This window comes from Mirounga leonina, unplaced genomic scaffold (assembly GCF_011800145.1).
Source record: "Mirounga leonina isolate KUSES-001 unplaced genomic scaffold, KU_Mleo_1.0 Mir_175, whole genome shotgun sequence".
NCBI classification, from domain to species: domain Eukaryota; kingdom Metazoa; phylum Chordata; class Mammalia; order Carnivora; family Phocidae; genus Mirounga; species Mirounga leonina.
This window is the reverse complement of record NW_023270453.1, coordinates 23,505,268-23,529,502: the sequence shown is the minus strand read 5'-3', so window position 1 is coordinate 23,529,502 and position 24,235 is coordinate 23,505,268. Positions and strand designations below refer to the sequence as shown.

At 54.3% G+C, this 24,235-nt stretch overlaps 1 protein-coding gene across 4 annotated transcripts; it reads right to left on the bottom strand.

Annotated features, from left to right (window-relative positions):
- Positions 1-268: 268 nt before the first annotated feature.
- Positions 269-24,235, bottom strand: FLYWCH1 (FLYWCH-type zinc finger 1). Of its 4 annotated transcripts, none has more exons than XM_035022044.1 (10): positions 24,042-24,235; positions 22,029-22,146; positions 11,265-11,705; positions 10,534-10,992; positions 9,039-9,485; positions 8,640-8,903; positions 8,045-8,308; positions 6,882-7,154; positions 5,128-5,200; positions 269-2,788 (listed from the first exon to the last, which is right to left on the bottom strand). In XM_035022044.1, exons 3-10 carry the CDS (start codon positions 11,596-11,598, stop codon positions 2,749-2,751), a joined length of 2,154 nt encoding a protein of 717 aa, XP_034877935.1. In that variant the 5' UTR covers positions 11,599-11,705; positions 22,029-22,146; positions 24,042-24,235; the 3' UTR covers positions 269-2,748. The 4 variants fall into 4 exon arrangements, with proteins under 4 accessions (XP_034877935.1, XP_034877934.1, XP_034877937.1 ...); XM_035022043.1 differs by having other exon boundaries at positions 10,534-10,995; positions 24,042-24,234; XM_035022046.1 differs by having other exon boundaries at positions 2,703-2,788; positions 5,122-5,200.

The following is a 24,235-nucleotide window of genomic DNA, read 5'->3' as shown; positions in this document are numbered from 1 at the left end:
AATTTTTTTAAGAATTTCATAATTGAGGGGCGCCTGGGTGGCTCAGTTGTTAAGCGTCTGCCTTCGGCTCAGGTCATGATCCCAGGGTCCTGGGATCGAGCCCCACATCGGGCTCCCTGCTCCCCGGGAAGCCTGCTTCTCCCTCTCCCGCTCCCCCTGCTTGTGTTCCCTCTCTCGCTGTGTCTCTCTCTGTCAAATAAATAAATAAAATCTTTAAAAAAAAAAAGGATTTCATAATTGAAACATAACTTCATAATTGTTGCTCACTGTCACTACCTGCTCCGTGTGGTGCAGACATCATAAAATCGGGTTTATTGGGGGACACTAGCAGCAGAGCGGGAGCAGGGAAGGAGGAGGGCACTGCCTTGCTGATCCATCTCCAGCCACGGAGGGGCCAGCTTCTGAGGACCGGCCCCCGTGCACTTCGCTCCGTGACAGGACAGGGCAGGGGACATCTCTGTGGCTAGGCAATGGTGGAGGAAGTGGACGTATGGGAGGAAGCTTCTGGAGCCGGAGCAGCCAGGGGGCCACCCAAGGTGACGGTGGTGTCAAAACTCCTGTCCACGTGAGCATACTCAGTCCAAGCAACGCGGGCCATCCATCGGTCCTCTGAAGTCAAAGCAGGAGCAGGGAAGAGGAAGAGCATGCAGGCCGTCATCAGCATGAACATCCAGGATGAGAAGCCTGCGTCCCCGTGATCCTCCTTGTGCTGCATCCTGGAGCTCGGCCAAGCTGAGGGGCACGGGACGTGTGATGGAGGAGGTCACTGACCCCACACAGAGCCGGCTGGGGAGGCTGCAGAGACAGCAGATCCCGCAGGCCGTGCAGGGGTAACAGCCGTCGGGACTCAGCGCTTCTCGCTGGAGCACCTCATGCCGTGTGGGGCGCCCCTTCCACAGTGGGGCTGAGCAGAGACTCAGCGGGTAGAGGCACGGACCCTCCTCCAGGTGTGGCCACCTCTCTGGGCATGCGTATTTGAGACACGAAGATGGGCCCGGGATTGGGGTGTCCTATCTGTTCCCACAGGGCTGTGTCTCTGGCCTTGGCCGTGGGCAGCTCACTGTCTCAGGGCGGCAGGCTTCATGGCCATGAGCACTGCTCAAAACACAGCCCCTGCGTAGAGCGTCCATGCTGAGGGCCGTCAGCACAGGGGTCCTCCGGCGGACAGCTGCCTCCCACCTGAGAGGTGGGCTGCCGGTCCGCGGCCCGTCTTCTTGACTGCGGGCCAGGCTGCTAGGCTAGGGCCCTGCAGAGCCGGTAACCGGGTCAGCGGATGGGCCACGCACTCGCCTGGGAAGGAAGCCAGGGTCTGAATTGGGGGTCGAGGTTGCCCTGTCCTTGGGGGTGCCACTTCCATTTTAAGCTCGCCCCAGTTCATGAGAAAGACGGGGCTCAGGATGAGGGGCCGCCGCGGAGAACCAAGGCCTCTCTTTCAGGGCAATGAGGGCAATGGCCAGCAGGGGCCGCAGCGCCCCCTGCAGGCCGGGGGCAGAGCTCTCAGCAGCCGCTCCAGAGGACGCCCCCTGCTCTTGGTCCAGCCGGCATTGGGGCAGGTGAGCTGCCTGCTGCGTGGGGGTCTCTTCTGGGGGTGCCCAGCCAAGCTCCGTAACTCCCGACCTCGTGGCACGGAGACACAGTGCGTGTGGCTCCGTGGTGGCCGACTGCTGTTGCACGAGGGACGTGGGCACACATACCAGTTCTACACGATGAGATATAAAACGGGGTTTATTGGCGGGAAATCTATAAGCAGAGGGACAGTGGGGTCCTAAGCTGTCGCTGTCCCACAGCCGGACAGCAGGCTCCGCGGCCAGCTTGGCAGGAGAGGGGGCTGGTCACGGGTCACAGAGCGCACGCAAGGAAGCTGGCCACGAGGCGTGGCCCCGGTAGCGCCCCGGTAGCAAGCAGCTGCCTCGGGAGCTCCCGGCCCACGTCAGCCTGCTTGTCCGCCGGCCTGCTAGGCCAGCCCGCTGCCCGCTCCCAGCCGGGAGAACGGGGTGGGCCTCCGCCGCCACCGGGCCTGCCTCTCCTCCTGCCTCGGCCAGACACGGCGGCCCGCTGGTGTCTGCCCCGGCGTCCCGTGGGCATCCGGGCTGGCTCCCGCTGCCAGAAACGACAGCTGCCGTGCGGACCGCGGCCCTGGTTTGTCTGAGGCCTGCAAAGGGGAGAGACTCCGACAGAGGGTGTAATGGGGCCTCTGCTTTGGCTCGCTCTGCCGCCACGAGGGACGGCTGCAGCCCAGCAGCAGGCGGCCCAGGAGCGCGAAGGTCCACTTGGCCCCGGTCTGGAAAACCCGCGGGGGGCGGCCTCTGCGGGGCAGCTCAGCTGGAAGCAGCGGCACCTTCTCCGAGTGCACCCACACCACACTGGACCGGCCTCGGCAAAGTCACGCACTCTGGGAACGGCTGGGTGCTCGCGGCTCGGAGCAGCAGCACAGGGAAGAGGCCTTTTCGTGGAAAGACGCTTCTTCCGCTCTCTCGTGGGCCGGACCTTTTGCCCCAGGTCGCACACACCTGCGAGCCACCAGCTCCTGGCACTCTCGTTCGCCCGCTCGGAGACACCATCAAAGTAGGGCTCCTGGGAGACCCTCGAGGGAACGTGAAGGCCCCCAGCGCTGCGGAAGGGTGGAAGAGAGTTTGCGTGAAGCAAGGTCTAACCGGGTGGGAAAGGCCAGGGGCCCGGGCGCACTCGGCGCACCCTGGACGCTGGCAACACACGAAGTCCGTCCGCTCAGTCGGGAGGAGATTGGCCTCACGGGGACTCGCTGTCCCGTTTTGTACCTTCCACCTTCCTGATTACAAAGAAACAGATATTCATTATACAAATCCAAACACGGCGGAAGTAGACAACATAGAGGGTTTCCTTTTCCCTAGAGATAACGGTCAGCTAGGTCGTTTTTATACACGTTCGCATACGCACATTGCACCATTTCCTTGAAAAGGGGAAGTTGCCCCGTAACACGCACTAGCGTGTCCTGGGAGGAGACCCACACTCCTGAGAGGTCCCGCCTCCCGCTCCGGAAGATTCTTTGTCAAGAAATGAAAAGTTCTCTTGGATTACTGTGATGGGTTTGGGAAATGTCCACAATTCTTTGCTCTCCCACAGGGGATGGGGACGGGACGGAGGGAAGGAGCCTGATTCCCCTCCCCTTGCGTGGGGGCTGCGTGTGCTAATGGGCTTCCAAGGAACAGAGCAAAGCAGGAGTGGCAGGGTGAGAGACTGTTCAGAGAGTCACTGTCGCTTCCTTCCTGGTTTTTTTAGACAGCTTTACTGAGCTGTCCTTCCCACGCCACCTGGCTTGCCACATCAGGGTGGGACTCCACAGGGTCGGTGTATCCATAGCCATGTGCCCATCCCCACAACCACTTGGAGGATGTTTCCACTCTCCCCGAAAGTCCTCTCCCTCCTTTTCTACTTTGGGGGAGAGATTGTGAAGGGCTGGTGCTAATTCTTGGCTGAGTGTTTGGTAGAGGGCACCAGGGACGCCATCCAGGCCCCAGGGGCCTTTCTTGGTGGGAAGTTTTAAAATGACTAATTCAGTCTCTGTACCTGTTACAGGTCCATTCAGATTTTATTTCTTCTTGATTCGGCCTTGGTAGCTCGCCTTTCTAGGAACGTTTTCACTTCATCTTGGGCACCCAGTTTCCTGGCACGCTGCGGCTCATAGCATCCCTTAAGACCCTTCTGTGCGTGTGTGGTTTTTCCTGTGGGGTAGGCAGTAATGCCCCATTTTTCATTCTTGATTTTAATAATTTGAGTCTTCCCTCTTTTTATTTTATTTAAAGATTTTATTTGTGGGGGGAGCGCCTGGGTGGCTAGGTCGGTTAAGCATCTGTCTTCGGCTCAGGTCATGATCCAGGGTCTTGGGATTGAGCCCCACATCTTTTTTAAAGATTTTATTTATTTATTTGACAGAAAGAGACTGAGAGAGAGAGAGCACAAGCAGGGGGAGCAGCTTGTGGGAGAGGGAGAAGCAGGCTCCCCGCTGAGCAGGGAGCCTGATGCAGGGCGAGCCCAGGACCCTGGGTCATGACCTGAGCTGAAGGCAGATGCTTAACTGACTGAGCCACCCAGGCACCTCTAAATAAATAAAATCTTTAAAAAAATAAATAATGATATATTTTTTAAGTAATCTCTACACCCAACGTGGGGCTCAAACTCACGACCCGAGATCAAGAGTCGCACGCTCCTCTGACTGAGCCAGCCAGGCGCCCCTGAGTCTTCCCTATCTTTACCAACCAATTTTGAAAAAATAAATTAATTTAATAAACAAATAAAAACCAATTTTGGGGGCGATGTAGTTAAAGGTTTGTCAATTTTGTTGATTCTTTCAAAGAACCAACTTTTGGTCTCGTTCATTTTCTCTTCTCTATTTCATTCATTTCTGTCCTTTCTCATCCTCCTCCTGCTTTAGGATTGCTCCATTTTTCTTTTCCTAGGGTCCTAACATGGAAGTGTAAGTTGCTGATCTGAGATCTTTCTTTTTCCTTAATGTAAGTCTTTCCAGCTACAAGTTTCCCTTCAAGCACTGCTCTACCACCGCCCGCGTGTCTTCCTGTGCTGTGTCTCCATTTCGCTCACTTCAGACCATTTTCCACTTGCCTCGGGATATCTTCAAGTCACTCGGGAGTGTGTTGACTGTCAGATACTTAAAAGTTCCCCAACTTTCTTTGTGTTGCTGATTTCTGGCTTCATTCCGCCGTGAACAGATAACGTACTTTGTGTGATTTCAGTCCTTGTTTTGGACGAGTCTTGTCTCAGGGCCCACGTTCCGTCTATCCCGGCCAGCGCCCCACGTGCACTTGGGGAGAATACCAACTGATCTTGCTGGCGGCCTCCCCCTCGCTCTGCCCTCCCCCTCGGGCCCCTCGTCTGGGGGGGCGAGAGCCGTCATGTTGGAGGAGCGGTCCACACAGCGAGGAGCTGAGGCCTGCAGCCCACGCAGGCCTTCAGGTGACCGCAGCCCCGGCCCCCGTCCTTCCTCCAACCTCAGGAGAGACTCTGCGCCAGAACCAGCAGCCCAACCTCTCCCGACATCTTGCCCACAGACACCGTGACAGACAGTAAGTGTTTGCCGCCATAAGCCACTATGTGTTGGGCTGACGTGTGCACGAGACAACTCACAATTACCCAGACATCTGCCGGCTTTCCGGAGAGCCAGGCTGGACGCACAGCTGCGCTTCCGGCGGAAGTTTCATCTTCTCTGAGGAAAGAAAATGAAAACATGGATTAATGATTCTTTTCTTGTTTAAGATTCTCTTTTCTTTTTTACTATTTTTTTAAGTAGGCTCCACGGAGCCCAACACGGGGCCTGAACTCACAACCCTGAGATCAAGACCTGAGCCGAGATCAAGAGTCGGACACTTAACCAAGACTGAGCCACTCAGGTGCCCCCCTTTCCTTTTTTAAGTAATCTCTACACCCAACGTGGGGCTCGAACTCACAACCCCAAGATCAAGAGTCACACGCTCTACTGACTGAGCTGGAGCGGGTACCCCGTTAATTCTTGTTGAGACTGCTGGAGCTAAAGGTACACACTTTGTAACGATGACCTTAAGGCCTTGAGGATAAAGAAAACCGGGTAGAATGACTCTGATTTGGGCAGTCATTGGGAATTCTGGTTTTCGAGCGCCTCCAATTACCTGTGCCTGGTGAAAGAAGCTATTTGGGACCCCGAGAGTCAGCGTTCAACCCGTCATTCAGCAGAGCAGGACTGAATGAGACATCAAACCCAGGGGCCCCTGACAGTGCCACAGGCCTCCCACAACTCCTATTGCTGTTTTGTTTTGTTTTTTAAGATTATTTACTGGGGCGCCTGGGTGGCTCAGTCAGTTAAGCAGCTGCCTTCAGCTCAAGTCATGATCCTGGAGTTGGGGGGATCAAGCCCTGTGTCAGGTTCCCTGCTCAGTGGGGGTCTGCTTCTCCCTCTGCCCACCCCCCACCCCTTCTCTCTCTCTCAAATAAATAAATCTTTTAAAGATATTAAAAAATCTTTTTTAAAAAAGATTATTTATTTATTTGACAGAGAGAGAGAGCACGAGCCGGGGGAGCAGCAGAGGGAGAGGGAGAAGCAGGCTCCCCACTGAGCAGGGAGCCCGATGCAGGACTCGATCCCAGGACCCTGAGATCATGACCTGAGCTGAAGGCAGATGCTTCACCGACTGAGCCACCCAGGCGCCCCCCATGACTTCTATTTCTTATTGATGCCAAACAGTGGCTTTTTCCCAGAAACCTCCATTTTTTTTGAGCAGAAATCGTATTTCTTTCGGTTGTTTTACACAACTTGGATTCATTTGCATATTTTATAAGATATGGCCCTTATTATTCACATGAATTAATATGAAACACAAAAATGCTTCCTAACAACTGGTTTTCTATTCTGTTTATGTGAAGGGAATCCATTTTCAGTTCAATAAAATTAATTCTTGGCAAAATCTTAAGAGTGTAAGGTGATGTGCACGTGTGCATGTGTGTATGCATGTATGAGTGTGTGCATTGTGCACGCGCATGTAGGCATGAGCGTGTGTGTGTGTGTGTGTGTGTGTATACACACAAACATTAGCATGCTCTTCTGGAGCAGCCTGTTTTTTCATCTGATTTTCAAGAGACTGATCTGTAACCTGTTAAGACCTCTTAGGATAAGAGAAAGAAGAGGAAATGAACTAGAAGGGGAGTCATTTTGAGAATGGGATGGACCTAGGGGTGTTTTCAGGTTCCGGAGAAGGTGCCAGTGGACAGGACAGGTAGAAGACTCTGGAAAGGCCAGGGCACAAAGCTCCTCAGATGGTGCCTTGTCCCCTGAGGTGTCTGAAACTTAGGCTGGGAGAGTCGAGAGGCCCACAGCTCTTTTGTACTCCCACCTCTGACCCCATCCCCATCTGCACCTGGGTCCTCCTGCTGGGCCACGCTGGGGAGCCGCTCCCGCTGCCTCAGGGCCTCCAGGCCCGCCAGGTCGGGCAGGTGGCAGTGGCTACGCATCACCGTCACCAGCTGGCCCTGCGTGATGGCCCGGCTGCGGCAGCCCAGCCTGGCCTGGTCCCGGCACATCCAGTACACCTTCTCCCCGGCCGCCTTCTCCTTCCTGTAGAGGAAGGACTCGTACACCAGGAACCTGCCCCCGAGGGACGTCCTCAGGAACTCCAGCGGCCGGAGGGTTCCTGGAAGGAATGTGGCAGCGTGAATGGGGCAGCTCGGAAGCAGGGTGCAAAGCCTGGGTGCCAGGGACAGAGGCTGTTTCCTTTGTGCCACCAGCCTGCCCCAGGAAACCACAATCCTCCCACAGAACCCACTCTGCTCTCTGTCTCCACAGCAGCCCGTGCTGTGGGGCCCTGAGGACTGCAGCTCGGACTGCCACCCAAGGCCCACGGCCCGGCACTCTCGAGGACAGACCAGCCGTCTCCTTCTCAGGGCTCTGGTGCTGCCCTGGAGGCTGGCCCTGCTTTCCTGCAGGCCTCCTCTGACCCGGCTTGGATTCCACACTTGCTGGTGAGCACCCCGGTGAAAGCCTGGGCTGGAACATTCAGCGGGGCCCACGGCTGGTTGGGGCCATGCACCAGGAGCCTCCTGGCTCGGTGTCCACCGTCCCCTCGGCCAGCTGACAACCAATCAACTCTCTCTTGAGGCTTTTAAGACCCTGAATTGAAAGGTCATGTAATGTTGGGGTTCGGGTGGCTAGAGAGAATTGGGAGGAGGAGGGAGGAAAACAAACACGAGGACCTAGAGAGGGGAGACAGAGGGTCCCTGAGGTCCAGGCTCATTGCCCCGTAAACGGGTGCTGAGCACTTCCTGTAGCGGATTATGCCACCCCACCCCCTTCCCTGCAGCTGACTAAGTGGGTTTCTCTCTGCTGCCAGCCAATCCCAGACTAGCACTGGCCACAAGTGTGAAGCCTACATGCAGCCCTGCCTTTAGGGAGCTCACGCTGTGAGCACACAGCCTACCACACGTGGGTGGCTAGACCCCACCAGGCACAGGGCCTCGGACAGAAGGTCCCAGCAGGGAGACCAGGGCCAAGCACCTGCCCCGCTCCACACCCTCTCACCCGCACCTGAGCCTTCCCTCTGGGCCGGGCTGGGGAGCCGCTCCCGCTGCCTCAGGGCCTCCAGGCCCCCCAGGTCGGGCGGGTGGCAATGCCTACGCATCACCATCACCCGCTGGCCCTGCGTGATGGCCCGGCTGCGGCAGCCCATGCGGGCCTGGTCCCGGCACGTCCAGTACACCTTCTCCCCGGCCGCCTTCTCCCTCCTGTAGAGGAAGGACTCGTACACCAGGAAGCTGCCCCCCAGAGGGGTCCTCAGGAACTCAGGGCCTCCTGGGGAGAAAGGGAGAGGTGGGTTCGGGGAGGGAGAGCTGGGAGCCAGGTCCTGGGGTTCAGCAGTGAGGTGATGGGGGCCCCTGTCCTCAAAGCAAGAACAGCGTAGCTCCTGGAGGGAGCAGGCCCAGGAGGAGCCCCCCCCACCCGAGAGAGTAGGACTGAGGTGAGGAGGGGAGGGGAGAGCAACAGGAGAGGGCTGTAACCCCTCACAGAGTGTTCCCCTAAGGCTGCGAGGACGCTTGCTAGGGGCACAGGAGGTCAGAGGGAAAGGCTGGTCCTCTGGGTCTCCTGCCCATCACCACGGCCCACTGGCCACAGTCTGTCCTACCTGGGCTCCCCCGCTGAGCCGCACCCGGGCGTTTCTCCCGCTGCCTCAGGGCCTCCAGGCCCCCCAGGTCGGGCGGGTGGCAGTGGCCACGCATCACGGTCACCCGCTGGCCCTGCGTGATGGCCCGGCTGCGGCAGCCCATGCGGGCCTGGTCCCGGCACGTCCAGTACACCTTCTCCCCGGCCGCCTTCTCCCTCCTGTAGAGGAAGGACTCGTACACCAGGAAGCTGCCCCCCAGAGGGGTCCTCAAGAATTCAGGGCCTCCTGGGGAGAAAGGGAGAGGTGGATGGGGGAGGGAATTGGGAATTCAGGGTCTTGGGGTCCCCTCCTACCTCCCTGGACCTGAGGAAGCAAGACTTGAGGGGGCCCAGCTCTGGGCCAGCGCTGTGAAGGACTCACCGGGGTCCTCGTCCCGGTCCTCAGTGCGGTATCCCTGCAGGGCCTGGGGCTGGGCCGGAAGGACTTTTGTGCGCTTCCTAGGCCGGGCTCTGGTGAGAGTCAGAGTCCCCGGCCCCCTGCGGGAGAGCCGGCCATTCACGCCTTGGAGCAGCTTGTCCACTTGGCCCCCAGGCCCACCAGGCCTGGCCTGCAGTGTTTCCATGGCTTTCTCTTGCTGCCGCCGGGCTTCCAGGCCCTCCACATCAGGCGGGTGGCAGTGGCCCCGCATCACGGTCACCCGCTGGCCCTGGGTGATGGCCCGGCTGCGGCAGCTGTGCAGTGCATGGTCCCGGCACGTCCAGTAGACCTTGTCCCCCACGGCCTTCTCCCGCTTGTAGAGGAAGGACTGGTGCACCAGGAAGCTGCCCCCATAGCACGTCCTCAGGAATTCCAGGGGCCGGGGTTCTCCTGGAGGAGGAACCCGGGGCAGTCATGGCAGGCTGAGGAGAGGAGGCGGGGGAGGCGTGGGGGGCCAAGGGCTTTTCCCCTTTATGTGGACACTGGCTGTGGCTTCCCCCGAGCTGGGCGTGTGTGGGCCCCACGTGCATTCCCACCGAGCCCCCACCCAGTGCACCAGGGAGAAGGTGCAGTTCCTCTCCTGGAGGTCAGTGGGGAGGCCATGGCTCACGGTGGTTATACGTCACATCCAAGGTCGCACACCCGGGAAGGACAGAGCTGGCTTTGACATCCTAGCCTATGTGTTCAGTCACTCCTGGCCATACTCTTTTTAGGGTTTGTTTGAAACTTTTATTTAATTTTTGAATAGCACATGCACACGCCATAAAATTCAAATGGTGGCAAAAGATAGACAGTAAAAAACAAGTGTTCCCCCCCACACCTAGTACCCAGCACAGCAACTGCCCTAAATCCTTAAACCCTCGAATCTGGGTCAGAAGGGAGCCAACCCTTGGGACCAAGCCCACCTCCCACTTGCTGATAATAAAAGCCACCAAGAAGACCCCAGCTACTGGGCACTCAGCGCCACCACACATGGGACTGGCCTTGGGTGCTTCCTGCACATCGAGCATCTAATCTCCCTGGCACCTGAGCGATCACCCATCCCCGACAAAGTTCCGAAAACCCCAGAGTTTCAGCATCTGTACTGAAACCAGGTGGGGCTGTGATTTGAACCTGGTCCAAAGCTCTCCCCTAGGCCAACTTCCCCTAACCTCACGGGCTACCAGGACCACCTGGCCCTGTTAAAACTCGGGTTTCTGGGCCTCACACCAGACCCTGCTGCATCAGAAAGTTCCAGAAGGACTTGAGCCCCCTGGTTCTAGAGCACTAGTTCTATCCCCCGGGCTTGATGATTTCTGGGACAGGTTTCTATCTTTCAGCCATGTTGACTTGGAGTGCATTACAAACCATATGAGACCCCATGTTTCCATCTGGGCACAGGTAAGGACCCATGGGTTCCCACTTACCCCAGAGTGGAGCCCAGGTCCAGGGCACTCACCGATCCCCAGTGTCGGGCGTTTCTTGGGGGGCAAGCTCAGCAGTGACAGGGCTCGCAGCCCCTCATCCTCCTCTGCGGCCGGCTTGCTCAGCACCAACCCGGGGGTGGGCTCTGGCTCCTCAGGGCACAGCCATGGGCCCACCCCTTCCAGCGGCTCTTCCACTCGGCCCCGAGGGCCCTCCGGAACCCCGAAGCCTTCAGGCAGGGCTGGGCCAGGCAGCTTCTGTCTCCGGCGCCGCGCCTCCAGACCCTCCTCGTCGGGCGGGTGGCAGTGGCCCCGCATCACTGTGGCCCGTGGGCCTCGGGTGATGGCCCGGCCCCGGCAGCCCAGCTCACAGTGTTCACGGCACTTCCAGTAGACCTTGTCCCCCACTGCCTTCTCCTGCTTGTACAGGAAGCACTCGAGCACCAGGAGGCGGCCCCCGAATGGGGTCCTCAGGAACTCCAGGGGCTTGGGGGCTGCTGAGGACAAGAGAGGGCTGGGTCAGCTGGAACAAAGCAAGGCTGGAGGCCAAGGGCGTGGATGAGAACAATGGGGGACACACAGGGATGACATCCTGAGATCATCACACCAGCCTGAGACAGAGTCCTGATTAGAGACAAGGATACTTAGCTCCGAGCAGAGATGGGACCCCAAGGCCACCCCCTAGAAAGGGGGTGCACAGGGCTTATGTCTGAACATGCAGGGCCACAAAGGGGGCTGGGCCAGGAGCAGTAGGCCTGGAACTCACCTGTATCTGGCTTGCTGCATGTCTGCTCAGGGGCCTGGGGGGTTGGCTGGACTGCCCCCACTTGCTCCTCCACTGGCAGGATCTGGGGGGTCCTGGCCAGTGCGTCAGGACCAGACATCTCCAGGGACATGCCACAGTGCCCTCCTTTGGGCTGGGAGTCCACCCCATCCACGTTCTCCGTGGAGGCCGTCAGCAGGACCAGTTTGGAGAACTCTTTGGGCTTTGTGGGGACTACAAGAATGACATCTGTGCCTGGCTCAGGGGACTCCGGGGATGGCTCCTGGCCAGCCTTCACACTCTCACCCTCCTGCTCGCTGGGCTCCGGCAGGGGCATTCTGGGACGATGGCCTGTCCCCTAGGCCACACTCAGGCCCCAGCAGATGGAGTTCTCTTCCTCCTCCTCCTCCCTGGTCGGGAACCTGGCAGTCCAGGGGCTCTGTCCTAAGGAAGGAGGCAAAACCCATCAGTGGAGGCCCCCTTGGGCCTGGGGCTCAGAAAATGGACGTGGGGTGGAGGTGGAGGCAGAGGGGGCTGAAAGGCTGGGGAGGGTCCCACATGGAGCTGGGGAACCCCGGGTCGGTGCTTCCACTCGGCTGCATCCTCTCAGGCAGCTGGGGTCTGTCACCTCCCCTCCCCAAACGCCACTTTCCTGTCTGTAAAATGTGCCACAGGCAGGGCTCTCTGGGGGCTGTTGGGGTGCAGGCAGTGAGGCACTGAGAACCGTGAGCTTCTACAAAGAGAGGCCCGTAGGTGCTAAGCACGGTGGGATGTGTCTTCACGGGATTTCCCATTTAACTTGGCCCCGTGTTATGAAAGTCGATCATTCTTATTGACCCAGTGTACAGATGAGGACACTGAGGGACGCCAGGATGGCCAATATGGCCATGAAGTGCAGAGCTGGGAGTCTGGTCGAGGGGGATCCAGAGCCCGCCCCACACAGTACCTGGTGTGCCTTGTCCAAGATGATGGTAACTGGCCTTCCTGAGCACTAAGCCTCAGGGACCAGCGCTTGGCACATGGGCTCATGTCACAGACCCTCCCAGAATGCCCGGTGGCCTTCCTCCTGACACTGTGTCACAAGGAGACCGAGCCGGGCACCCACCAGCGCTCTGCAGACCACAAAGGGGACGCCTGGCTCTGGGAGGCAGGACTCTCTGGACTCACAACTAGATCCATCTCCCATCCCAAGCCGGAGGCCCTGGACCACGCAGCACTCAGGAAATGCTGGGGTCCCAGGAAGGCAGTGACCTTGTGCCTGAAGTGGGGCTGGCGCTACCTCAGCCGGGAGGGGACGGGGCTGTAGAGGTGTCAGGAAAATCCAGTCACTTCAGGCTCCCTGGCTTCTGGCCTGGAGAAGCAGAAAGGATGTATTATGGGGGCAGAGCTAGCTTGGAGACAGGGCCCTGGGTATCAGTGTGGGGTAAACATTTTGCTTTCTTGAGGGACTGGGTGGTGGGTGAATAGGCTGGGTCTCCCCCACCTCTCCTTAAGAGCCCAGAAGCAAGACCACAGCCTCCCTGCACATTTCAGCTTCCCATTTGTGAGCTGTCACCCTCGTTTCCAAGTTCTGCCATTCCAATGCATTCCTGCTCTGAAGTTCCCTGGTTTGGGGCCCAGATTCAGCTCCCCAAAGCCTGATCAGCCTAATGGCAGGGCCCCAGTGTCCCCACTAAGACAGAGCCAAGGCTGAAGACTCAGAGGGGCGCCTCATCCCCGCCCCACCCCGCAGTATACGCTTGCCCATCCCAGGGCAGCAGGGAAGCCCATCCCGGGGACGGCGGGGGGGGGGGGGTTGGGATGGGGGTGGTGGCGAGGAAATCTTCCAGGTAACGGGCCACCTGATTGAGAGTTCCGGCTGGCCTGCCCTCCCGCGTCATGCCCCTGGACGAACCAACCCTCGCTCCTCCCATGCGGCCCTTCTCTGCCCTGCCCATCCCGCCCCACACCGCGACGTGGCGGGGCAGTGACACGCGTGCCCCTGGGGACCAGCGCGGTGAGACCCAGTGCGTGCCTCGGGGAGGAGCTGTCTGGGCGGAAAAGGGAGCCGGTGGGAGGCCCCGCCCTGGGCCGCCCCGCCCCCCTCGCCGATTGGCTCCGGCGTCCATCCCTCAGCCGGCAGCCCGCCCCGGTTGCAGCCCTCGGTCCCCGCGCTCCGGGTCCCCGCGCTGCTGGCACGCTCCTGCCGTCCCATCGGCCTCCAGCCTACGGGGCCAAGGGCGCTGGGGGGGCGGGGACGCCTCAGACAACTCGGGCCAGCCGAAGCGCTGCAGTCACTGTCCACACAGCACGCACACTCCTACAGGCCCGGGCCTGGGTCCTCGCCACGCGCGGGGCAGGAGGGGACTCTGTGGGGACCCCGACGCGCCATCGGCCTTAGCCTCAAACCATCAGATGCCGAAGCCTGGCCTCCTCCGAACTAGAGGGCCTTGGCATGACTAAGAGCCCCCACATTCTACGGGAACTGGACCCGGAGTCATGGGTACCCTGAGTCAGGAGACGGTGCGGTCCCCTCAACTACAAGTTCTGCTTAAAAGGCTTCCAAGATGCACGCACCTCAATGGATACAGAAGTTCCAGCACAACAAAAGGCGAACTATGGCCTAGCCAACGCCCCCCCCCCCCCCCCCCCCCCGCCCCCTCCCCCAGCCCCTTCTGCGGAAAAGCATGGGTCTGGCGATTACCTAGAATTTGGATTGGATTAACGGTTACCATTCTCAACCATTCCGGGACCTTGTAATGTAGACTGTCTAATGACCACAAATCCTCCCATAAAGTATGCAGGCCCCCTTGCAATGTGGTCTTGAATCTGGACTGGCTCCAGCCCAGACGGGTGACTTGCTGAGTGTGGCAGAAGCATGCTGTGGGGGTTGGCAGTCCTCACCCTCAGGAGACACGGCCCTGTGCCTGCCAGGTTAGGAAGCTGTGTGAGAGGCCACATGTGGGCACGGAGGCCCTGCCAGGCATGGAGGAAAACTATCTTGCAGACCCCCCAGCTGCGTGTACCTACATGAAGGGGCCACAGGACACCAAGCCAGCTGGTGCAATCCTGCATGGTGGCCACACGAACGGCCACCCACCTTATGGAACACCAATCAATAATAAACTGTTATTTTAAGCCAGTGAGATCAGGGTCTTTTCTTACTCAGCAGTAACTCATACTCTTGGCAAGTGACTCAACCTGGTGGGTTTGGGCTTTTTTCTTTTTTTTAAAGATTTTTATTTATTTATTTGACAGAGACACAGGAGAGCGGGAACAGAAGCAGGGGGAGTGGGAGAGGGAGAAGCAGGCTTCCTGCTGAGCAGGGAGCCAGATGAGGGGCTTGATCCCAGGACCCTGGGATCATGACCTGAGCTGAAGGCAGAAGCTTGATTACCGACTGAGCCATGCAGGCACCCCAAGGGTTTTGGCTTTTTGATGCATGGAACAATAAAGGTTGTGAGATACACATCAAAGTGCATTTGAACTTCAGGTGCCATGCTACATAAATGTTAAATCCCTCAGTTGATCATGTTTAAAGGGCTGGTAATTCAGTGAGAAAAACAAAAATATTAAGTATAAAGGATAGCAATGAGAATTAAGTACTTAAAAAGTCCATAACAGGGGCTCCTGGGTGGCTCAGTTGGTTAAGTGTCTGGTCATGAGCCCGGAGTCCTGGGATGGAGTTCCATATTGGTCTCCCTGCTCAGCCAGGAGCCTGCTTCTCCCTCTACCTCTGCCGCTCCCCCTGCTTGTGCTCTCTCACTCACTCTCTCTCTCAAATAAATAAAATCTTAAAAAAGTAAAAAGTCCATAATGCAAAATAAACCAGTCACAAAAAAACTAATGCTGTACGATTCCACTTATGTGATGTCCCTACACTTGTCAAATTCATAGAGGCAGAGTCAGCGGCGTTGTGGGGCTGACGGGGGGGAGGCGGTGTGGAATGGGGCACTGTTGTTTAGTAGGTGTGGTTTCAGTTTGGGATGACGATGATGTTCTGGCAGTGGATGGTGGTGATGGTGGCATGCCAGTGTGAGGGTCCTTAATGCCACCAAGCTGTGCACTTAGAATGATTCAAGTTGTAAATTTTTGTGATATATATTTTACCACACACACACAAATCTGTAACAACCTACATGCAGTAATATTCCTTTTACCTAACATCATTGGTGAATGAAGTTCTTCAAAAAAGGCAGACTTCAAACTAGCTAAAGTTATCTCTCCATGATGTGGACTTTTACCATTTTGTTTCACAGTTTACCCACTGAGGATGGATCTCTTCATAAGCTCTTATCACTCTTCACTATCTGGATGTAGGGGGCATACATATTTTATCCTGATTTGGAAATAAACATGTCTCCACCCAGTTCCCTTGGTACAGCTCCCCTCCTCCCTTGGGGCCCTTTCACCACCCTTTGAGTCCTGCTCTCTCTGGTCACCAGAGCTCTCTGCCTCTGCAGTTCTTTGCACTGGGACCACCAAGGTTTTTCAGTCTCCTGTGTCCAAAAACAAGACCTAACAAAAGCCCCTCCTTCCCTCAACAGTTCGACTTTGCAAGAACAGCCCACACTCCTTCCTTCTCAGCCCAGCTGTCTGCAGACTGCCCGCCAGCTCTGCGGACACCAACCACTCTCTCATTTGGCCACCATGCAGGGTTGGCACCAGCTGGGTCCGTCCGTACACCGCGTTCTCCCTTGGAACCACCTGCACTGGCCTATGTGTGGTCCATCCATACAATGGAATACTATTCGGCCATAACCAGGAATCACATTCTGGCACGTGCTGGATGAGAACATCATGCTCAGTGAAAGAAGCCAGGCACAGGGGCCCCTGGGTGCCTCAGTTGGTTAAGCGTCTGCCTTCGGCTCAGGTCGTGATCTCCAGGTCCTGGGATCAAGCCGCACGTCGGGCTCCTGGCTCAGTGGGGAGTGTGCTTCTCCCTCTCTCTCTCTTCCTCTCCACCCTTCTTGTGCTCTCTCTCCCTCGCAAATGAATAATAAAATATTTTTTTAAAAAAGAAGCCAGACACAAAAGATGTATGACTCCATTTATAAGACATGTTCAGAACGGGCAAATCCACTGACATGGAAAGCAGATGAGTGATTGTATAGGACTGGGGGAAAGGAAGGGGAAATTTGGAAGTGATGCTAAGGGGTGTGGGGTTTCTTTTTGGGAGGGTAATGAAAATGTAAAATTGACTGTGGAGATGGTTGTTCGACTCTGAATACACGGAAAACACTGAGTTATACACTTTTGATAGGTGAGTTGTGTGTATGTAAATCATATCTCAATAAACTGTTTTTTAAAAAAATCCTTATAGGGACTTAGGTCCCCAGGGTCACTTGGATGAAAACTGGTTTTCTTTTTCTTTTTTTTTTTTTTAAGATTTTTTATTTTTTTTTAAGTCATCTCTACACCCAACGTGGGGCTTAAACTTACAACCCTGAGATCAAGAGTCGCACACTGCACTGACTGAGCCCACCAGGCGCCCCAAAAACCAGTTTTCTACACCAAAGCAGACCTTTCACTACTGGGCTTGGTTTCCTCATCGAAGAAGAGGGGTGGCATGGATTACATATTAAGATATTGTGTAAGTTGCTAATATTATATTGTAAAAACTATATAAAAATATGTTTAAACTGTTAAGAACCTAATTCCTAGTAAACGGCCCATAATCCTGCCACCCAGATGCACCACTCTCTCCATTCTTGGATTAGAGCTCTTGACTGACATTTTGTTTCCTGTGGCACACATCGCATTCAACATGTTGTTTGCTATTTCACCCCACTTTACAGTGGGAGGCCCTCACCTGCAGACCAGATGGAGCCCTTGCAAAGGACCAAATCATTATGTAACGTAGACCCAGAACAGGCAGGAACGCATACCTAAATCCTTGGCAGCAATGCTCCCGAAGGCCACAAGATAGCGGTGTTGCTCCTTAGGATGAACGCACTGCATCCTTGGTAAAAAATTAACTGCCTGACACAAACGTTTCCAAAACAAGAATGTGAGAGTTCTTCCATGTAGCAAAAATAACTGAAGACTTCCAAAAATGTTTGTATTTACAAAACCTAACAGTTAGCAGATGCAGTTAGCAAAGTCTGCAAATACTATCTTTTCAAAGCTAAGGTTTTCCCAAAAAAACCCCCACCCAAATCCAAGTATGGCTCAGACCCGGCGGGGCCTCTAGCCCTCAGCCCACGCGCCTCTCCAGCCTCCGGAGGGCTCTGCTCACAGTCGTCGGTTACGGACTGATTTTATTTTATGTATTCATGGCCTAAAAAAACCCCAAAAAACAAAACAAAAACAAAAACAAAAACGGGGCGCCTGGGTGGTTCAGTGGGTTAAGCATTGGCCTTCGGCTCAGGTCATGATCCCGGGGTCCTGGCATCGGGCCCCGGCATCAGGCTCTGTGTTGTGTCGGGCTCCTTGCTCAGCAGGGAGTCTGCTTCTCCCTCCCCTCCCGCTTGTGCTCGCTTGCTCTCCCAAATAAATAAAAAAAAAACCCTTAAATACCTAGGAAGAAATATCTCAAAATGTTAGAAGTAGTAAGAACAGTGATTTATTTTCTCCTTCCATTTCTTTTGTTTTCTTGAAATCGTGGACAATGTGCATAAACTCTCTGTACCGTGGGGAAAGGGAGACGCTGTAAAGACAAGCTGCATCTCCTCGCTTGGTCATTTGTCCTTTAACTCCATAACTCTCCTGTGACAAGTCACACGAGAAATTAAAGGGTAATATAAGCGACAGAACAGATAAATGAACAAAAATTGAGGCTATTAAAAATCCCAGTTGTGGGACCTGCATAGCCTCAGACATTCCCTCCAAGATATTTATTAACTACAAAAGGAAAGACAGTAACTTGACGGTGGGGAAATCCCCCAGACACCCCCCTACATGATCGAGGTCAACTTCACTGGTCATAAGACACATCAACACCACGACGTCCTTGATGCAATGCACCAAGGACACCCCACCATCTCTGTGACACTCCTGCCCCAGGTGCACACCCCCACTTTAATCAGACAAGCCACATCGAAGGACGGTCCACGAAACAATCACCAGGAGACTTCAAAACTGCTGAGGTCATCGAGGACAAGGGCAGGCTGAGGACCTGTCATAGACTGGGGGTGCTGAGGAGACACAACAACTAAATGCCACATGGGATGGCGGGACGGAAAAAGGATGCTGGGGACAAGCTGGGGAAACCAGAGTCAGGTCAACAGTGTAGGTGAAGAGAACTGTACCCACGGTGATTTCCCGGCTTTGATCTCCACGCAGCGTCCGGTAAGATGCTGACAATCGGGGAGACTGGGTGATGGGTATGTGGGAATTCTTCGTCCTATCTTTGCAATGTTTTTAAAGTCGAAAATTAACTCAAAATAAAAGGTTCTTGAAAACCCAAGTTTCAAACCTATAGACACAATGGGAGTTGACAGAGAAAATAAGTGATGGAGACCTCCTGAGTATAGGGTGAAAGAGAGAGGGAGAGGGAGACACCCTCCTGTCCAGAGCCTCATCATCCATCCTGGGACCTGGAACCTGGGACCTGGGACCTGAGCCAGGAACAAAATTCCTCCGGCATCAGCCAACACCTCCAGTCCATTGACCCAGCAACCTCCTTGCCAACCGTCACCATCATCCCCACTCAACTTCTGGGGCCTTGAGTGGCCCAGCACCGCACGGCTAGTGAGAGCCAAGACTCCAACCCAGGCCCAGCTGGTGCGGAGCTAACGGGGTGCCTCCCTGTGCCCTGGGCAGCTGCAGGAAGAGGTAAGAAGTGCCAGGTGGAGGAAGCTGATGCTCAGGGCTGCAGTCAGGCCTTCAGAGTAAGTCTTCAGCTGCACTGATGTGTCCCTACAAACCAGCTATTTTATGGTTTACCAGGGTGACTTCTGGCTGATCTGGCCAATGGGAGGCTCAGTGGGACACTGGTGGGTGGAGCGAGGAGGGTGTTCCAGAAGCCACCTGCCTGGCGTGGGTTCACCAGGGCGGTCTGCTGCAGCTTTGCTGGACCCCTGCCTGCCGCCCTGGAACTCGGCCTGGCTGTGCTGGAAGCATTGAGCCCCTGCCACCCTCGGGCTCGCTCACCATTTCCTGTTTGGCCTCTCAGCTCCTCCACCACCAGGGATCACAAGGAAACTCCCAGTTCAAATCTTAAAGTAGTTTCTGTTTTCCTGGCTGGATTCTGACTGACACAACCCTCGAGAGTCTAGAGGACTGTGATCATAATATGTAATATTTACCAAATACAACGATGTGCCTGGCACTACCTCCCAGGGGCTCTGCACGTACTATTCCAGTTTATCTTCCAAATAACCCCATCAATTAGAGTCCACTGTTCTTTCATGTCATAGAGGAGGAACCAAGGCTGAATCTGTGAGCAAGAGCAGGCCGATAAAGACAGAGTCCGCATTCAAGACACCTGTGTCTGCCTTCAGGGCCTCACCTCTTAAAATCAGTAAAAATGGGGGGCACCTGGGTGGCTCAGTCGTTAAGCGTCTGCCTTCGGCTCAGGTCATGATCCCAAGGTGCTGGGATCAAGCCCCGCATCAGGCTCCCTGCTCAGCGGGAAGCCTGCTTCTCCCTCTCCCACTCCCCCTGCTTGTGTTCCTGCTCTCTGTGTGTCTTTCTCTGTCAAATAAATAAATAAAAAATCTTTAAAAAAAAAAAATCAGTAAAAATGGTTCTTTACACATTGAGGATTCTGACCACAGGTATCAATGGAGTGGGTTAAGACTGGTGGTTGTCAGTCAAGGTGATTTGCTTCCCAGGCAACAACTGACAATGTCCAGAGACATTTTTGGTTGTCACCACGGGGAGGCAGGGCATGCTGCTAGCATCTAGCGGGGAGGGCCCAAGGCTGCTGCTCAACATCCTACACTGCCCGGGGTAGCTTCTCCAACACTCCCTAAAGAAGCATCTGGTCTAAAACGCCAACAGAGCCAAGGTTGAGAAACCCTACTTGAGATCAGTGTTTAAAAAAATGAAAAAGAATTTAAAAAATGAAATAGAATAGAAAGAGTGAATCCATATAATGCGGTTAAGTATATTTTTCATGCAAGTTTTATTATAATTAGTTATTTGTGTAATTCTGGTCTTCATAAAAATTCCCCTGGGCCCTTGATAAAAATGCAAATGGTTGGATTTCCATCTAAAATTCTGACAGAGGATCTGGAGAGGGATTCAAGAATCTGAATTTTCAGCAAGTACCCCCACAAGGCTCTGGTGGACCATGGACTGTGCTTTGAGAAACACCTGAATAGATGCCCTTGAGAAACAGGTGGTCCGTCAGTAAGTGATGAGCCTAAGAAGGATTTGAAGGGGCTTTTTTTTGTGCCAGGCCCCACATTAAGTATTTTATATACATGATCTCATTTAATCTGTCACATTGTATGTGCTCCTTCATTAATGTGTTAAATAAAATCATTAGCATGTGTTTATTTTATGTCAGTAGGAGAGTCATGGTTTCATCTTTTCTGAGATGATCCTGTAACAATTTATCGCGTTTCACACACCTTGGGCTATTCAGGGGCCCTCAAAATACAGACAGGAATTTGCTCAAACTCCTAAGTAGTATAAGTAAAATCTGGTGGAGAGAGCTTCTGGAGCATGGCTTCCATACCTTGGGATAGCAAATACCAGACTTCTAAAAATCCCACCAGATATTCCTTATGAAGGCTTCCAGCAAAGCAAACTCAAGAAGGCCTTTACGGTGAATTAACGTGCTTGTACCTATGCAAACAATCAGGCCAAATCTAATGAGACCAGCCTTATTTTGTGATCAGAAGTATCTTTCATTGAGGTTATGAGACTGTAAAGGACCTTTGCGCCTCAATGGAAACTATGCAGTGTCTAGAACACATCCTTCCAGGTTACGGGATTCTAGCCTTTGACTCCTTTTGACAACTCTGTATAGTGTAGACAACTGAGAGCAATGCGAAATTATTCTAGGCTGTGGGCAATAAACTCTCTCTCCATGTAAATAAGTACATGGAAATAATTCTTCCCCCTGAATAAAAAGCCAGTTTTGCCTCCATGTGCACATTTCAGTATCTGTAGTCTTCTAGAATCTTCTTTGGATTCTCTTGCAAACTGGTTGTTAGATCTTTCTGGTTCCTTGGTTAATGAGTTAAGTAAAAGCTTCCATACATGTTCATTCTACATCTGTATGAAACAGCTTTATTTCCTTTGTTTTGGTCTAAGGTTCTGCTTTTCTAATTGCCTAGGTCATTGGTCCTATAATCTCTGGATCCAGTCAGCAATTTTTAAAATTACATGTGAAACATCAATCTGCACTGCATGAAATAAAACTGGGTATTATTTTATGAAATTTCCACTCGTTATACATGTGTCTATTTATTGTAGATGGACTTAAATGTATTTTTTTTACTTTGGATTGCTTTGAGGTCAATACTTGGGTCCTTGTGTTTGTCTTGTAATACTCAATTTTTACTCACTAAAGATTTGAGTGACTGAAGTATTTTTAAATCGGGCAGATTTAAATGGAAAGTTCGAAAGCTTCACGGTTCATGCTTCGTCACTCTCTTATCCCCTCCGCTCCCCTCCCCCAGAAACGAGGCACAGAGCAATTTTGGGCACAATACTCAGCTGCCCACTCTGACATTGCTGTCATGCAGGTGGTCACAAAGGGCTCGGTGTCAGCCTAAGACCCAAGAGACACAGTATTACAAACTGCCGGGTGCCTCTCAGGCAAGATCTAATCGGTAAGGTCCTCAAAGTCTGAGCCTCACTCAGCAGCTGATAGTGGGTCAACAGAATTACCTTCACGCACAGAGAGTGAGAACCGCCATCCCCATCCGCCAGTACCCGGGTCCTTACTGCCAGCTTGCTGGGTGCAACACTTGGGGCAAATTCCATCGATTCTCTAGACTGATTTGACCTGTGAAACAGGAAAAGTGGCAAGTGAGATACTGTATATGAAATTCTTCTATAAACTGTAAATCATCACACAAGGACAAAGAGTTCTTTCTCACGCCCAGGGGTCCTGATGTTTGAAAAAGCTCCTGGGTGACTCCAATTGCTGTCCCCCTCCCACACATGCTAATGAGCTATGAGGGGTAGAGGTGTGCACTGACTGACTCGTGAACTCTCCTATGAAATACGCATGCTTTGTGTGCATACGGGTATCATTCCTGGGCGGTGTTGAGGGTGGCAGTGGACCCCCCCCCCCCCCCCGGCGATTAAGAATCACTGTTCTAAAGCAGGGCTTCTCAACCTCAGCACCATTGGCATTTGGGGGAAGGGGAGGCTGGATGTTCAACAGCATCCCTGGCCTCTGCCTGCTGGATGCAGCAGACCCCAGCCCAACGATCGATATTGCTGTATGTCCCCTGGGAACCCCTGCTCCTGAGCACCTGAGAGATGCACAGGGCACAGAGAGGAAGATTCTAGCTCCAGGTCCTCCCAGCCCGAAGTCCTTCAGTCACCAGATCAGAACCTGAGCTTTTTTTCTTTCCCTTTTTTTTTTTTTTTTAAGTAATCTCTATGCCCAATGTGGGGCTCAAACTCACAACCTGGAGATCAAGAGTGGCATGCTTTACCCACTGAGCCAGTCAGTGCCCCAGAATCTTAGCTATTTTTTTTTTTACTCCTTCCTTACCAGGCCTCATGTGTCCTCAAATCTCATTCTCTGTACACCTGGTCACACCACCTCCCATGGCCTTTCCACTGAACATCACTCCAGGGCTTTGATCCTCACCTACTCCTCAGCAGTCTTTCCATACTGCATCCAGCCCAGCCAATTCTCCCTACACAGTGCCAACCAGTTAATCTTCCTAAAGCTGAACTTTAATTATTTCTCTCTCTAGTAAAAATCGTCTCCCTCTCCGTTATAAACACTCCACACTCCAGCCCCAACCTCACACACTATCTCTTCTCCAAGTCTGACTAGGAGCTTTTGGAAGAGGAACAGGAAAAACCTGATGGCATCAAACTAGAACATTCAAATCAAGTCCTCGAAGGGATTTTGGCCCTGAGAAGCAGAAATGTCAACATATTAAAAATATACCTTTTCTATGGAATTGAAGGTTACCCGTGATTATCTGATTATTGGAACTCAGCATCCCCCAAAGGCAAGACGTAAAGGCGGAGAAAGACGGATGTTTGTTAAAGCAAGAGTTTCAAACTGTGGTCAGAACCATTAGGTCCTGAAATCATTTCCATGGGTTAGCAACAGTCATTTGGAATGGAAAGAACAGAAGAGAACAGAATGGAATCAGAACAAAGGTAGAGTAGATCTGGCTGTTATGAGAGGTTAGGGTCATTTCTCCTTTTGAACTTATCTTCCAGTAATCACATCTACAGGCACAAGTTATGCATGGAGAACATATTTCTTGAGTCAAAAGTTTGAAAGTCACAACAGGCAATCTGCGTAATCAGAAGTGGAAGGAGGGATGTAATAGCAGCAAAAAGTGCAAGGTCACTGGGACCTACAGAGCCGCGCAGACGGGACGGGGTTGGGGTGGGTGCCAGCGCGGGTCAGCGCCGGTGCGGCGGACACGGGCGGGGGGTAGGAACGAACGGGGGGCTCCCTTGCTGGGGGTGTCAGGGCTCAGTCAGGGTCGGCTGTATTGGGGCGAAGGAGGAGCCAGGAGAAAGGAGACGAGTCTCGGGTGAAGGACAAGGAGCGGCCTGAGCGCCGGGACACGGAGCTGGGTGACACCACCCCCCCTTCCAGCCTCAGCAGCCCTCGGGACCCCCGGGGAGGCCTGGCCGGGGGCGCGGCCACGCCGTGTGACCCGGGACCCTCCCCGGCCCGCTGGGGCCCGTGCTCACCGGGCACCGGCCGGGCGGCGGCGGCAGCGGAGCCCTCCCTCTCTGGAGACCGAGCCGCGGCGGGTCCTTTGGCCTCGGCCGCCGCAGCCACAGGCGTCGACCTCGCGGCCCAGGCGCCTCCGGCCACCACAACCCTAGCGCCCGCTCCCAGCCCCCACCTGCCCTCTCGGGAGCGAGCCCCGTGCCCGCGCGCC